At 44.4% G+C, this 16,761-nt stretch overlaps 1 protein-coding gene across 1 annotated transcript in view; it reads right to left on the bottom strand.

The window, feature by feature from the left end:
• Positions 1-15,960, bottom strand: part of LOC117371515 (mucin-2-like) — a 29,140-nt gene extending 13,180 nt beyond the window's left edge. The window contains exons 1-5 of the mRNA XM_055221843.1: positions 15,760-15,960; positions 2,310-2,500; positions 1,817-1,884; positions 1,137-1,270; positions 326-624 (exon numbers count right to left, since the gene is read on the bottom strand). Of these exons, the coding sequence (XP_055077818.1) occupies positions 326-624; positions 1,137-1,270; positions 1,817-1,884; positions 2,310-2,500; positions 15,760-15,772 (705 nt within the window). The 5' untranslated portion in view covers positions 15,773-15,960. The remainder of the gene's footprint in view (positions 1-325; positions 625-1,136; positions 1,271-1,816; positions 1,885-2,309; positions 2,501-15,759) is intronic.
• Between the last annotated feature and the right edge of the window lie 801 nt (positions 15,961-16,761).

The following is a 16,761-nucleotide window of genomic DNA, read 5'->3' as shown; positions in this document are numbered from 1 at the left end:
ACACTAAGTCACTCCCTCTTCAGACCCTTATCACAACACAATAAGCATGTATCCTGCTAATGAAATTACTGCACATCACTTCAGGTTTGTCAAGTTGCTGTGTAGTTTTGTATCATGTTTTTGTATATTTATGGAGAATTGTCGTGTGGGAGCATGGGTGATGTAGGCTTGTGGGCGGAGCTTTGTACAGGCTCATACTACTAACAGTAAGGGCCCAGGAGAGATCATTAGATCCCTCAAATATGCATGGATGGCATCTAAAACCTGGCAGAAAAATAAAAAAAACAGGTTTGCAAAATCCCCCCATTAAAGGATTAGGACTCACGTTACTCTGGACCTTGAAGTCCGACAGAGACGCCATTAGTTCGTCCAGTTCTCGAGTCGCTGAAGAGGCCGACATCCGAGAGGTCTGCTGAGACGAGAGCTCCAGGGACGGGTCAGAGCAAGGGTCAGAAGGATCCTCACTGACCACCAGTGGCACAGAAGTCTCCAGCTGATCCAAGAGGCTCTCCACACTGGGTCTCTCCTCTCCTTGTCCCGCTGCTCCTCTCTTGGGTTTCTCCACACCGTTCTCCTGGGCCTGAAGGAGGATGGAGGTCGAGGGCAGCGGTGGAGCAGCTTCTTCTGTACAAAATAAACAAATGTTAAGGCAATTTTATATTTTAAAGTTCTGTGCCTGATTTTTACTGTTAATACGGTGAAAAAGAGATCTAGTTCATTTTAAATGGTTTGCTGTGGACCTTATCAACTCATTGTGGTGAATAATTAGGATGCTCTGAATGCATAAGTGCTTTTCACAACTTTCAGAGAACTGAGCAGAGTTTTGCTGTGACGGAACAGCTAGCAACAACTAGCATGCTAACCAGCACTTCCTAATTTCTGGACAATAAAACGCTTTGTAAATAGATGTAGACAGTAGAGCTGCTTATACAGTATATCTGTACTGGGTATAGACACATTTTACTCAAATACATGTATATAAATAGATATATATGTATTATTGTCATGAAGGAAAGGAGAAGAGAAAGAGAGGAGAGAGGAGGAAAGGAGAAGAGAAGGAGAGGAGACAGGAGGAAAGGAGGAGAAGAAACAGAAGGAAAGTGGAGGAGAGAGGAGGAGCGGAGGAGGTGACTGACCTGGTGTGGTGAAGGCTGATGTGCCGTGGTCGACCGTGTTCAGCTCGAGCAGAAGTCTGTCTAGCTCCGAGAGGTTTGAACCTAGAGAAGCCATGGCAATGGGACTGTCCGATGGCTTGGGTTTGACCGGAAGACTGTGGAATGTACAGGAATAATGTTGTTGTGCTTATTATTATCTGACCCCACTCAAGCAGGCACCTGCCGTTCTATGTGTGTTTTTATATCACACAAGCACATGTCCAAACCCGACTGTGTGTGTCTATGAGCATGTCATATTTATACCTTCATCCTCACTCACTGCTGCTCACATGGGCCTGTTCATGGGTCACATTTTCAGCACAATATTTTATATAGAGAACAAAAACTATTGAGAAATGCTCTGGTGAATTTAGGAGTAAACTATGTTACTGAAGTCCATATATCTCCATTCTTCAGTGTCCTGGGTTAAACCTGCATTTGACCCATTCTTCAGTGTCTGGGTTAAACCTGCTAGGAGCAGTGGGACCCATCTCTAGATCTTGAACTATTCTGCCACACAGACACAGGAAGAACATGCAAACTCCACACTGACATAGGGAGAACATGCAACAAATCAGTAACCTTTCTGCTGTGAGGGAGGAGAAAGGGAGAAGTAAGGTCAATGACTTTGGTCTAGACAGTGAGTTAGGAGGAGCACTGACCTGTAGATGTGCTCGTCCTCTGCTGTTGGCTCTGATTTGCTGCCGGGACTCAGGGCAGGGTCTGGGGACTGGACAGTTTCACAGTAGAGTTTTCACACACTATCATAACACACATTTTGGCAAAATAAAGATTAAAGAGGGGGAATTTTACTTCTATGGGGTATTAATTGCTAACAGACAGCATATTTAGATCACCATGTTTGAGCACCCGAATGATCCTGGGTGCTGTTATCGGTTGCTTTACGCCCCTGGTAGGGTCACCCATGGCAAACTGGTCCAGGGTGTAAGAGCGGTTCAGAAGTTCCGTATGACAAGTGAAAGAGCAAGGTCAGCTACGTCGCCCGGACCGGCGTCACCAGAGCCCTACCCCTGGAGCCAGGATTGGAGTGGTTGCTCGAGAACGAGCGCCTGGTGGCTGGGCCACCAGCCTTTTATTTCTTTGATTTTGCAGAATACTCCTATTTAAATAAAAAGTTTCAGTTCCTCTTTGTACCTGAGTTAGGGCGTCTCCGTTCACCTCCTGATGGGACTCTGGGCTCCCCACACACACAGGAGACTGCTCTGACACAACAGATAGAGAGCACTCTTCTGACCCCACAGGGAGAGAGTAGTTCTGGTCCGACAAAAACACGGGGCGTTTGGAGATGTGTAGAGTGGAGGACTCTAGGTCCAACAACAGAGCATCTGCAGAGAGAGAGGGATACATGTCAGAGGGAAAGAGCAAGAAACATGTCAGAGGGGAGAGAGAGAGAGAGAGAGAGAGAGAGAGAGAGAGAGAGAGAGAGAGAGAGAGAGAGAGAGAGAGAGAGAGAGAGAGAGAGAGAGAGAGAGAGAGAGAGAGAGAGAGAGAGAGAGAGAGAGAGAGAGAGAGAGAGAGAGAGAGAGAGAGAGAGAGAGAGAGAGAGAGAGAGAGAGAGAGAGAGAGAGAGAGAGAGAGAGAGAGAGAGAGAGAGAGAGAGAGAGAGAGAGAGAGAGAGAGAGAGAGAGAGAGAGAGAGAGAGAGAGAGAGAGAGAGAGAGAGAGAGAGAGAGAGAGAGAGAGAGAGAGAGAGAGAGAGAGAGAGAGAGAGAGAGAGAGAGAGAGAGAGAGAGAGAGAGAGAGAGACTTAGCTAACCTGCTAGCCGGTTCAAAACAGGAAGTGACCATAGGCGTGCTCTTTGTAACTGCTGCTGTCAGGTTCGTCAGTCTGACCTTAAAATGTTGGTTTTACCCTCTCTACATGATCCTAGGGCTTTTATTTCACCATTTTGTCCCCAACTCGAGATATGGACTAAACCTCCCCATGTGTCAGATGCACTCTCTATGTTCAGTGTTGAGAAGGAGCTAAATACATGTACCGAAAATACGAAAGTACTATTTGTGAGTAATTGTGTTCTGGTTCAGTTAATCTTTCATTTGATAGGGTTAAGAATACAGTTACTTTTCCAGAATTAAAAGGAATATATGACAGTACTTTTGAACTGCACAGTATTAGTATCAGTATAAGACAACTTTTACAGTGCAGCCATGACAGTCAAGCTCTTTGAAATTACAGTGGTCCCTCACTATATTGCAGTTCACCTTTGCGGCCTCGCAATTTTTTTTTGGGTGCAATTTTCATGCTTTTTTTTTTTTTTTTTTTTAACAGTGTATGAATGTACATGTGTGTTCTGCATCCTGATGGGCTAAGGGATGTGCCGTGTCTCCGGTACAGTACAGAATGTGTTCAGCCAAATTTACATAAATGTTCAATCGCAGTGTAACTCTGAAGTGCTGTATGTTTGCAAGTTTTCTCCCCAACAAAACTTTCTGTACCAACAAAGTCACCTGCACCCAAAAGGTTGAGGAAGATGCTAACTATCACAGAAAAAGTTGAACTTCTGGACATGGTGAGGGAAGGTAGAAGTTATGTGGCTGTAGGACGCCATTACAGAATAAATGAATCTTCGGTTCATCACATAAAGAAGGAGGAAAATAACTTAAGGACAAGATCAGCAATAAGTATTAACAAGGATGCAAAAAGGGCTGTAACTGCAACAAGACCATCGTAAGGATGGAGTCTGCTTTAGCTTTCAGTGACTGCAGGAAAAAGAACATTACTACAGCGGAGTGGAAACCAGGATGAAGAGGTGCAGTCAGAGGAAATGTGAAATACACGTGAGTCACTGTTAATCATTTCTTATGTGTCCAACCTCGTAGGTTGATCATTAAAATTAAATTTGTTACAGTATTTCTAAAAGCTGTCATTTTTTATTTACAGTACAGTGTAGTATTTGGTTTCATTACATAATACTGTACTTATTTTTTAAAATCTATGAAGGTTTGAACTTTAAGGGTGTTTAAACAAAAGAGAAATGTGCGAAAATGTTAATGCCTGTGTGAGAAAAGTGTATGAAGTGTGTGGAGAGGGGTTTTACAGCCTTAAAATATATATAATAATTGTAAAAAATAAAGCTTTCTACTTCGCAGATTTCGCCTATTGCAGGTTATTTTTGGAACATAACTCCCGCAATAAACGAGGGAACAGTATATCTCATTACACTATAATGTAATGGAACTTGGTGCATTCAGAGTATTCAGAATGCAGTACTCTGATAGGACCATGTCATGGAATATGCTACAAAATATTAGATTTAGTTACAGAATACTGAATACCCAAATGAATCCATTTTCAAAGTATTCTTCCCATCTTTTCTCCCTGGGTCTCCATGGGGTCATATTTTGTGTGAGAGCTGCTAACCCTGTAGTTCAGACCTCTACAAATATGTTCTGAAATATTTCATTGTGTCAGATGCCCTCCCTGTGTCTCTATAGATATGTTCATGGGATTCTTGAATGACTTGGTCAGGCTTTAGCAGATATTGGGTGTCACTTCTGTATTTGTTTTATTTGTTTTAATTCACATAAATTAATTCCACTGACAAACTAAAACCGAAGAATCAGACTTAAAATAGTGCAGCGGGTTGTATGACCTCCTCCTCTGGGCCCCTCTTCATTTTTACAGCCTCCAACTAAAGTTACACCATGGGACATTTATGTTTTGCACCCCACAGCTACAGCTCACCCCCAGGACCACAAGAGGAAGAGGACCTGCATACTACAGACCGGGCCTGTAGTTCCAATGTTTTTAAAGTAATCTCCAAACTTCTGCTCCACAAATGTCGAACCTTCTCATAATTAGTTTGGGACCAGCACCACAAACTTGTCATATTAATGTTATGGCTTAAAGGCCTTTGACAACACTCACGTTCTGCCCTGTCTCTAGCTCAGTTTAAACTAGAGACTCTGTATTAGAACCAGCCGCTCCTCTGATAAACATTAACCTGCTTTGCTTTAGTTTATGACCTTCATGAAACCAGGGATGGGCCGATTCCGATATAGGACTTTTTTTCCCTTTTTCTTTTTTTTTTTGAGACGATACCGATATTCAATATTTGGCCTGCTGCTTTGGCCAATAACTTATATTTGCTGATACCAATATTTAGCTTTTAAACTCCACAGCAAGCATAAACTGTATATATATATAAATTAACATAGCTAACCAGCTATGTTCCAAATAGGGAGTGCATGTGGGCGCACTTCCGGCTCCATCAACTCAACCCGCTCTACATGATCCAGTAGCCATTTTATTTGGCTACTGTGTCCGTAAATCAAGATATGAATATTAATAAACAGATAAATCAGGTGCTTTCTTTCCCCGAGGTCACTCCCACTAGCGTTAGCAACAGGTTTGATTGACAGTGTTGCCAAGCACCTGCTCCTTTCTAAATCAGCGCTGTGTGCAGAAAGGAGCGTTACCTTGAACAGCCTCGCCCTAAATTGGCTCTTTGGTTCCGATGATACTTGCAGTCGCAATTCCAAATATGGAACTTGGTTCTAAACTGGCCCCTATAACTGCTCTAGCCTCAATGAGCTTCATTTAGAGCCAAACGGTACGGGTGATGTCACAATCACTCGTCCACTTCTTTATACAGTCTATCATGGCAAGGCTCATAAATGTAACTTAAGCTGAAGTAAAAATCACTAATTAACTCAATATTTAAAACTTTAAAAAATAATAACAGAATGAATTTATCTGGGATATAAAGACAATGAGGTAATGCAAATATCTGCATCAGCAGGCACCAATATTGATACTGGCCGATATCTCTATGCTGGTAGTGATATATGTCCCATCCATAACAGAAACACTGTTAAGTTAAAGTCAGTGACAAAGATCCCTGAGTTTATTAACTTAGACCCACAACATTACCTCTCTCCACAGACCTGACTCATCACTTTGCCTGGAGCGGTCCACTACACCAGCTTGTCACCTTGGTGATGATATAGCTTTGTTTAAACTTAAACTTGAAGAATGTTCATCTGGTGTCATCATGGAGAAAGTACCACAGTGCTGCTTTAAAATGTTTACACCAGATGTGCCAAACTAAATTTCACCGAGGGCCACATCAGCAAAATGGTTTGTCTCAAATTTGCAAAGATATATAAAATATGTCTGTGTAAATGCATAACTCCTGATAAACTGATATTTTAAGACAGTCATACATTTAAATTTACCTTGTCGCGGGCCGCATTTGGCCCCCGGGCCTTGAGTTTGACACATGTGGTTTACACGATGATTACACTGTTGTTCTAGCAGTCTAGTTCTGATGCAGCTGCTTCTCTGTAATTACTACTATCCACATGAAACAAAAACTGCCACAGAGTTCAATCTCTTCAATCCCAGTAGAACAGTGATGTTAAAAGTATCCAAACTGTTTGCAGGTATCAGTACTACAAAAGTACCATTAACAGGACAGAAATGAAACTGAATATCTTTAGAATGATTTGAGCTGCATCAGAACAAGTATAAGACACAGACTATTATACACCCATGGACCACTATGGAACCTACTGGACACTGAGGGATTACACAGATATAAGGCCACATGGGAATAGAGAGAGATAATAAAGTAATCCCATTTAATGTGGAAAATCACATTATATTGTCTAAAGAGTTTTTCTAGTATCATTGTGGTACCGGAATCGATATTGAGTCTATTCCTTAATATGAAAATCAAGTTTGAAATTTTAGTATCACGACAACACTACAGTATAAATTAACTAAAGTGAGATAAACAAGCACTGATAGTGATAAATCGAGTTTGACAAAATTTAATTCTAGAATGAAAACAGTTTAATCTCACTTGGTCTAGTCCTGGTCTAGTCCTGGTCTAGTCCTGGTCTAGTCCTGGTCTAGTCCTGGTCTAGTCCTGGTCTAGTCCTGGTCTAGTCCAGATAAAGTTCATGATGTGGTCCTGTGGTGCAGTCCTGGTCCACTGTGTACTACCTGCATCTAGTTATGAAGTGTCTGAGATTCAGGAAGTGAGCTTTAACTCTGGTCTTAGAGTTGTGAAAAGTGCTTATAAATTCATTGTGGTGAATAATTATAATGGTCAGAACGCATAAGGTAAGAGAGAAGTAACTTTGAACCACTGCAAACCGTTTAAAATGAACTTCTGCTTTTTATGTATTTAAGACAGTAAAATTAAATAGCAGAGACTTTAATAATAATATACTCAAAGTTGTTAGCGGTAACAGCAGACATGGTATTAGCAGTGTTAGCCGTAACAACAGACATAGCATAAGCAGTGTTAGCGGTTAGAGCAGACACGTAGCATTAGCGGCTTTAGTGGGGCTGTATCACTGACTGCACATGCTCTTATTTTAGCTCCTCTCACCAAAGACAGGGCTAACCTTACACTGCTCTCAGATCTGGAAAAGTACTAGAAATACCACAAACACTACCACAAATATACCACCAGTACTGCATACACACATATATATATATATATACACATACATACACTAAAAGACCAATACTGATGATAATGCAGATGCAAGACCAAAATAACTTTAAGGCTGTATGGTGATGACTGCGATTACACCACGAGCAGAGACTAAATATTCACCATCATTTCAACAACAGCACAAAGTTTGTTTTTAAGTTTATAAGTCTTAGTGGTTCTCAACATGTGGGACAGGCCCAAAGAACATTATGGTGAGATGGAAACCAAACATTTGAATTATGGAGACATGAAAACATGAAATAAGAATTGGATTAAATCAAGCTGTAGCAGTAGTACCAGAAGTAGTAGTAGTACCAGCAGTAGCAGTAATAGTAGTAGCAGAAGTAGCAGTGGTAGTAGCAATAATAATAGCAGTTGTAGTATTATCATTAGTAGTAATAGACATACCTCACAGTGTCATGGGCACTATGCATAACCCAAACTGAGGAAAGAGAAAATGGACAGAGACCCAGAGGAGCAGCTCCAACAACAACAAGCCCAAAAACAGCACCCACAGTGGGGGAGGAAGGAGAGGAGGGCGAGAGACAGAGGAAGAGGGGGAGTGATAAGGGGGAGAGAAAGGGAAAGAGGGTGAGGAAGAGAGGGAGAGGAGCGAGGAGGAGGAGGGTGCTATGGGTGCTACTGTTGGTGTTAGGTTCAGACACTGCCCCTTCCCCTTTAAACTCACACTCAGGCAAAAAGCAAGCTCCTGTCAGTCCAGCTTGAGCAGGTACTAGTAGAAGAAGTAGTAGTACACAGCTGCAGTAGTAGCAGAGGGTAAAGAAGAAGAGTTGTTAGGGCAGAGAGCAGGTTGTTAAATTCCTTGAGTCTGAGATACAGGACTTGGACTATAGATTGAAAAGCCTAAAGCAGTACTCACAGAGACTCTGGAGCAGGCAGCAGTAGTTCAGTGAAGCCTTAGTAGTAGTAGTAGTAGTAGTAACAGTATCTGCGGTGTATTGTAGAAATGTGTTGTTGTGAAATGCATTTGTCAGATTTTATGTTAAGGCTGTGGGCGGAGGTCTGTTTGCTTTCAACATGAGTCACTCTGAAGACGATTACACTATGGACTGTTACACACACACACACGCGCACACACACACATACACTGTTACAGGCATGTGCGTGTGAGCGTGCACGCACACACACACACACCCCGGAGGTTACAGGTCAGTGCTGAAACAGTTAAACATAAGCCAAAGTGAGAATGGTAACAGTTGTGTGAATACAAGGTGTGAATCTCCAGACGCTTCTTGAACTACGGGTCTAAACTTCAAACGTACTTTTAATTCACTTTAAATCAGACCTGTTCTGTAAACTGCATTGCACAAAACTGTAACCATGTTCTAGTCATTTCTTCTCATTGATCCTCTGAAGTTGTATTTGGAATGATTCATGTTTGAGTAATCTTTATTCTCCTGTGTTCAAGATGCCATTTTGCTGATCTGTCCCCATTTTCACCTCCAGCGGTACATGCCCACTAAGACGTACGCACCACCACCAACGTCAGCTCCTATTGGGCACCACAGTTTTCTTTCACGGAAATCAGTGGACTTGTTTCTTTTGTCAAGCCATTTTAGATGGATATTGAGATTTAAAATGATAACATAATGCTCCATGGGTGTCAGAGATTAGAACTACAGTCGTGGTTTTGCACAGGGTCAGTCCTTTTAAGGTGTCCGTCTGATAATTAAATAAAGTTATGATCTATAATCTGGACTTTGGCTCAGAACTGTGGGAGGAGAGCAGTGCCAGACTCAAAGGAGACAGAGCGTTAGCCACGTTAGCACTGAGAGACAGCAGTGATAGCATGGTTAGCATGGTTATCATGTTTGTGATGCCTCTGGGACCACCACAGACACACAGGGGACAGACACTGAGACCTGAGCCTGGTCCAGAGCAGAAGGACACAGGGCTGGGGCTTTTGCAATACATAGCACAGCCCTTCCTAATACCCTTCTGAAATCTGGTTAAGATCCTGGACTAGACCCGAGTCATTTCCCACAGTACATTTCTTTAAAGTTTAGAGGTTTAAGTATGTTATGATGAGTAATAGTAGTAGTAGCAGTCATAGAAGTAGTAGTTTACACCTGGTTTTGTCCTGGTTTTGTCCTGGTTTTGTCCTGGTTTTGTCCTGGTTTTGTCCTGGTTTTGTCCTGGTTTTGTCCTGGTTTTGTCCTGGTTTAGACCTGGTTTAGACCTGGTTTAGACCTGGTTTAGACCTGGTTTAGACCTGGTTTAGACCTGGTTTAGACCTGGTTTAGACCTGATTTACTCCTGGTCCAGCCCTTGTCTTGTGGAGTATTAGAGTTTACAGAACAAAAGTTGAGTAATAGTTTGAAAATCTGAACAAGCCATGACAATAAAAGAATCTAATGCAAGAAAACAGACCTGGAGGGAAGAGGAAGAGGAGAGGGAGGAGGAGGACAGGGAGGAAGATGAGACAGAGGAGGAAGAGGAAAGAAAGGAAGAGAAGAGGGAGGAAGAAGAGAGAGAGGAAGAGGGGAGGAACAGGAGAGGAAGAGAAGAGAAAGTAAGAGGAGAAGAGGGGAGGAAGAGGAGACAAAAGAAGAGGAGATGAGAAGAGGGGGTGAGACTGGTGAGGAGAAAGAGGGAGAGAGAAAGAGCAGGCAAGACTGACTCACTACCCGTCTGTCTAGCTGTAAGTGACACATGAGTGTTTCCACCAGGTGGAGCTGTGCCTGAATGTTCCTTCTCTCTTCCTCCCTCTCATCACCGTCCCTCTCACCTCTCTCTCTCTCTCTTTCTCCTCACCCACAATCGCTCCTCTCTCCTCTCTCTCCTCCCTCTCCTCTCTTTCTCCTTCTCTCCTCCCTTCCTCTCTTTTTCCCTCTCTCTCCTCCCCCTTCCACTCCCTCTCTCTCTCGCTCAGTTGTTTTGTGGTTTTCTATTCTAGATTCGGGTTTGAACCTGTTTGGAATTCATAAAATCCAGGTCCTGCAGCATCGTCTTTCACAACCGCAGACTTCAGCCATTTTAGATTTTAAACTAATGCAAGAATCCCATTTCAGACGTTTGTAGAGGTCTAAACTGTATAGGGTTAGCAACATTTACACAGAATAACACCCCATGGAGACACAGGGAGGGCACCTGACACACAGGGAGGGCACCTGACACACAGGGAGGGCACCTGACACACAGGGAGGGCATCTGACACACAGCTCATGTAGGTGTTGGCAGCTGTTAGAAGGCCGTGTCTAAGGTGTCACTTCCTGTGGTGAGAGAGTTCTTGGTTCTGGGGTGGTACTTTTGCTTCTGAAGAAAACATCATGAGAAGAATGACAGAAGCCAAGTGCAGACACAAGAGCACAGACAGGTGCAGAGACGAGAGCACAGACAGGTGCAGAGACGAGAGCACAGACAGGTGCACAGTGAGGACGGGACAAGATACAATAATATTGCTAATCATGATCAAAAAAGTACACGTTTGTGGCATTTTTTAATAACCGTCGCACACGATTATAATCGCCTTTACGTCACCAGACTGCCTCATGTTTCCGGTTCAAATACAGCGTTTAGATGTTAGTTCTGGTGTTTGCCCACAAGGGGGCCCTATCATAACAATGAAACTTGATAGCTTGATAGATCCACAGCCTGAGATCCACTGCCTGCCCACTAGCCATGAGCAGATAGTGGATCACATTTATATCTTCCACTCAAGAAGGTGAAGTCTGATGTGTGGAATTATTACAGCTTTGGAAAACAAGACCAACAAGATGAACCACCAATCTGCAGAGCCTGCCGAAAAAAAATTGCGGCTCCCAGGGCAAACACAAGCAACTTTCAGCTGAAAATATCCATCACAAGCAACATACCACATGAAATAAACTACTGAATGTAGTTTGTTATTATATTTGTATGAATAATGGTACGTGTTTGTGTCAACTTTGCTGCTTGAATAGTATTTTGCACAGCTGATGGCTGCGATGCCAGCATATCCTTTATCATATCATTTATCTGGGGGCTTTCTCAGGTTGGTTGATTTTTTATAGTCAAGAGTTATATAATTGACACATTTATTATTCATTCATTGTTAATTTCATTTGCAGCAAAAAATAAATAAATAAATAAAGGTGATCGCTCAGACACCTGCAAATTGTATGGTAATTGATGTTTTAGTGACTTTTAAAAAAACTTGAAACCCTGGCTTAATAATTATCGTGACAATATTGTTAATCGTGATTGTTTTGGTCATAAATTGTGAATCTAAATTTTATTATTGTCCCATCCCTGGTGCACAGGCAGGTGAGAAGGCCACAAGCTCGAATAAGGTTATTAATGAGACTTTTTTTAGTTACTAAGCCAGGACTAAGCCAGGACTAAGCCAGGACTAAGCCAGGACTAAGCCAGGACTAAGCCAGGACTAAGCCAGGACTAAGCCAGGACTAAGCCAGGACTAAGCCAGGACTAAGCCAGGACTAAGCCAGGACTAAGCCAGGACTAAGCCAGGACTAAGCCAGGACTAAACTAGGACTAAACTAGGACTAAACCAGGACTAAGCCAGGACTAAGCCAGGACTAAGCCAGGACTAAACCCTCCCTGTCAGAGAAACCCCAGAACCCTCTGCCGCAGACACTCTGCCCACAGAAAGCACCTGATCCAGGGCTGAGAGCGGACCCGGGACTGCTTAGTCAGCCACAACTCTGGAGCTCTCATCATTCTCTTTCTCCCGTTATCAGACTGTCACTCTCTGTCTTCCCCATTCCTCCCCCTCTCTCTCTCTCTCTCTCTCCCTATGGCTCTCTTGCTCCCTCTTTCCTGAGCATATGTTCTGGAGCCTGCAGCGTTTAAATGCTGACTTCACACAGATGGAACCAGCCTGAGGAGATGCTGCTTTTACTGAAGAATTATCTAAATGAGGACAAGGAACAGAGGAGCAGACAAGAAGAACAGAGGAGCAGAATAGGGCCAGAGGAGAACAGAGGAGCAGAGGAGCAGAGGAGCAGAGGAGGGGTCAGAGGAGCAAAGGAAAGGGCCAGATGAGAGGGTGAGAGGAGCAGAATAGAGGGTCCAATTAGCAGGAGATGGTCAGAAAAGTAGACTAGAGAATAAGAGGCGCAGAGGAGAGGGTCAGAGGAGCAGAGGAGAGAATCACAGACGTAGAGAATCAGAGGGTCAGAGGCGCAGAGGAGAGGGTCAGAAGCAAAGGAGAGCAGAGGATCCTAAATTTAGCAACTAGGACACTTCAGATCAGGGTTTAAAGAACACTTCACCAAAACCTCTCCGAGTGACACTCAGAGGCAGCAGACTGGTCCTGGTTCAGTCCTGGTTCAGTCCTGGCTCAGTCCTGGCTCAGTCCTGGCTCAGGCCTGGCTCAGGCCTGGCTCAGTCCTGGCTCAGTCCTGGCTCAGTCCTGGCTCAGTCCTGGCTCAGTCCTGGCTCAGTCCTGGCTCAGTCCTGGCTCAGTCCTGGCTCAGTCCTGGCTCAGTCCTGGCTCAGTCCTGGCTCAGTCCTGGCTCAGTCCTGGCTCAGTCCTGGCTCAGTCCTGGCTCAGTCCTGGCTCAGTCCTGGCTCAGTCCTGGCTCAGTCCTGGCTCAGTCCTGGCTCAGTCCTGGCTCAGTCCTGGCTCAGTCCTGGCTTAGTCCTGGCTAGTTTATTTCTGGTTGATGTCACTAAAGAGGGAAATTATTTGGGTCCAAAATGAGACTGGAAAATAGAATCTGTTCATTGAAAGCATTGAAAGCACAGGGGCACTCCACACAGGGGCACTCCACACAGGGGCACTCCACACAGGGGCACTCCACACAGGGGCACTCCAGACAGGGGCACTCCTGACAGGGGCACTCCTGACAGGGGCACTCCTGACAGGGGCACTCCTGACAGGGGCACTCCTGACCATCAGACACAGTGTAATTAAGAATCATGGAAAACCACCTACCAAACTTCTCAAAGCTCGCCTCCTCCCACCACCATCACTCACACTCCATGTTCACTTGTCGGCAGAGAGGAAGCGTCTTGCAGAAGGGCGCAATGACACACTAGGACTAAACCAGGAATAAACCAGGACTGAACCAGGATTAAACCAGGACTAAACTAGGTCTAAGCCAGGTCTAAGACACAACTAAACCACCTCTAAACCAGGTCTGAACGAGGACTCATGCCAGATTTAGACCCCTGTGCTGACTCAGTCAAACTTTACAGTCAAAACTAAAACGGTGCAAGATTTATGGTTATGTCACTCTGCCGTGAAAGACTAGACTAGGCCAAGTCTAAACCTGGACTAAGCCAGAATCTAACCAGGATGCAGAACCCTGACTGCAGGGTTCATCACAATAGAATAAGGTTAAAGTCCCACTGTGGAACATTTTATCACATTAGAACAGGTTATAGAAGATACTCTGCTGCCTTAGTCCTCCTTTAGTCCGGGCTTTAGTCCGGGCTTTAGTCCGGGCTTTAGTCCGGGCTTTAGTCCGGGCTTTAGTCCGGGCTTTAGTCCGGGCACAGTCTAGAACACGAACAGCATGGAGAACCACATTAGAACGATGTTAGAACATTAGAACCACATGAGAACCTCCTCTGAGCATCTCTGGGTGAGAGCCTGGTCTGTGTAGAACTGCAGCTCATTAGGAGACAGAGGATCCAGGGACACCTGCATGATGTGTCTGGTCCTTATCGCTCCATGTCACACACAGGCGCCAAAAGCAGTTTATACCAATTGGCCAAGTTTTAAACACCGACAAATATAGCTCTCATCTGCTGTAACAGTCCCATTGTTTTTGTCAAAGAATAAGAACTAAAATGCAGAACACAGGACCCCCAGATGCACCAGACCACCTAGATCCTCCAGGCCCCCTCCCCCGAGACCCTTCAGACCCCCCAGACCTCCTAGACCAGACATGGGGCAAACTACGGCCCGGGGGCAACACACATTTATTAATCCGGCCCGCCGAATGTGACCAAATTACATTAAAATAGGTAAGGATTTTTCTGCTGTTTATTGAACTTAAATTTAATAAATTAATTATTAATTGAATTAATGCATTTGGAAAACAATTTGTAGAATGAATACATATTCATGCTTTGCTACATGTTACATGCCAAATCAATGTAATATATACATATATATCCTGGCCCAGCCCCTTCAGAACCCATTGTGGCCCATGTGTCAAAAAGTTTGCCCACCCCTGCCCTTGACCCACCAGTCCATTTAGACCCACCAGATCCTCCCAGATTTAAGTGATGTGTATGTAGGCCATTTATATACATATATATATATATATATATATATATATATATATATATATATATATATATATATATATTTTTTTTTTTTTTTTTTTTAAGAGAAAAAGGGGGAAAAAAACACTCCTGGATCTTGTCCTAGTCCTGGTCTAGTTTCTCTCATTCGTGAAGTGTAAATGAGGTGTTTTTAGCTCAGCTGAACCTGATCCTCAGACGCTCAGAAGGCCACAGCTAAACTTAACCCTGTCACCAGGGAGAACACAGAGAACATGGAGAACATGGAGAACATAGAGAACATGGAAAACACAGAGAACGTGGAGAACACGGAGAACACTGGAAACCACATTAGAACGTCATTGAAACATCATTAGAAGAACATTAGCATCTCCTCAGAGCCTCTGTGTGTTAGAGCCTGGTCTGTGCAGAACCGCAGCTCATTAGGAGACAGAGGATCCAGGGACTGGCCACTTCATTAGGTACACCTGCACTCATCGGCCAATCAGAGAATTACAATGAACTAAAAGTACTATTACAGATGTTAAAAACGAGTGTTAAGTGAACAACGGAAAAAAACGAACGCCAAAGAACAATTTTTACTTCAAAATTTTTACTGGTCAAAAAATAACTTAAGTCTTCTGTCCTTCTCGTTTTCCGTCTCACGCACAGACGCCAAAAGCAGAAGTCTGTTTATGTCAACTGTGGAGTTTCCTCCGCTGCCGCAGCAGCAATAACACACACTACTGTACTGTACTGTGCTATACTGTACTATACTATACTATACTGTACTGTACCGGAGCGTGGCGGCCCGGACACGGCTCTGAGGTGTCCTCAGTATAAACCCTAGACCCTCCACGCTGGGTCCGTGCCGCTGCGGTTCTGTTTCGCGGTGCCGTGTTTACGCAAAGCCCACACGCCACAATGTGCTGTACTCACCGAGATCATCCATGTCCGAGCAGGAAATGCTGTGAGCTCAGAACCGGGAGCGCGGTACCGCTACAGCTCTGCCCTCCTACCGCCTCTACCCCCGCTCGGTCGGCTTCTATCTCTGGTTCTGCGGCTCCACGCGGCTCCGGGGCGGTCTGTCCGCGGGACAGATGCTCCAGTCCGGGCTCGTCTTCTGTTAAGTCCCCTGCGCGCCCCCTGCTTACCGCGCGGGGACAGCGCCGCTCGGGGGAGGGACGGGGCACCGCAGCGTGTGGGGGGAGGGGGGAGGGGCATGGAGACTAAAGACCAGAGGAAACTGATCCAAACCAAGCCGCGCCGAAACGGGCTATTTACTTTAATAGGGACCGTAAATAGATTCATTAATCTCATAAAAGAAAACATGACCGATAACAGCTGCAGACCCTGGGCAGGTGCAGATCCAGGGCAGGTGCAGATACAGGGCAGGTGCAGACCCTGGGCATGTCTCCATTCAAATACATCATGTTTCCGACAGTCCATACAAACATTAAACATTATCATGTGTGGGTCATGTAGGCTCATTATAAACCCAAACAAAATGCATTTGGATTTGATTTTTCACAACTACAATTGTTTTACCTGAATTCTTTTGTAAGTTTGCAGGCCCAGTTTAGACTCACACATTTTATTTATTTATTTCAAAATAAAAACATGCTGAGGCTTTTATTCTCTACTTCTCCAAATGTCTAATTTAGATTCTAAAACAAAACTTCAATTAAAAGTCAATCAAATGTCCATCCATCCATTTTCTTCCGCTTATCCGGGGCCGGGTCGCGGGGGCAGCAGTCTAAGCAGGGACTCCCAGACTTCCCTCACCCCGGACACGTCCTCCAGCTCCTCCGGTGGGACCCCAAGGCGTTCCCAGGCCAGCTGAGAGACATAGTCCCTCCAGCGTGTCCTGGGTCTTCCCCAGGGCCTCCTCCCGGTGGGACATGCCCAGAACACCTCCCTAGGGAGGCGTCCAGGAGGCAT

This window comes from Periophthalmus magnuspinnatus, chromosome 5 (assembly GCF_009829125.3).
Source record: "Periophthalmus magnuspinnatus isolate fPerMag1 chromosome 5, fPerMag1.2.pri, whole genome shotgun sequence".
Classification (NCBI taxonomy): Eukaryota; Metazoa; Chordata; class Actinopteri; order Gobiiformes; family Gobiidae; genus Periophthalmus; species Periophthalmus magnuspinnatus.
This window is presented reverse-complemented; position numbering and strand designations above follow the sequence as displayed.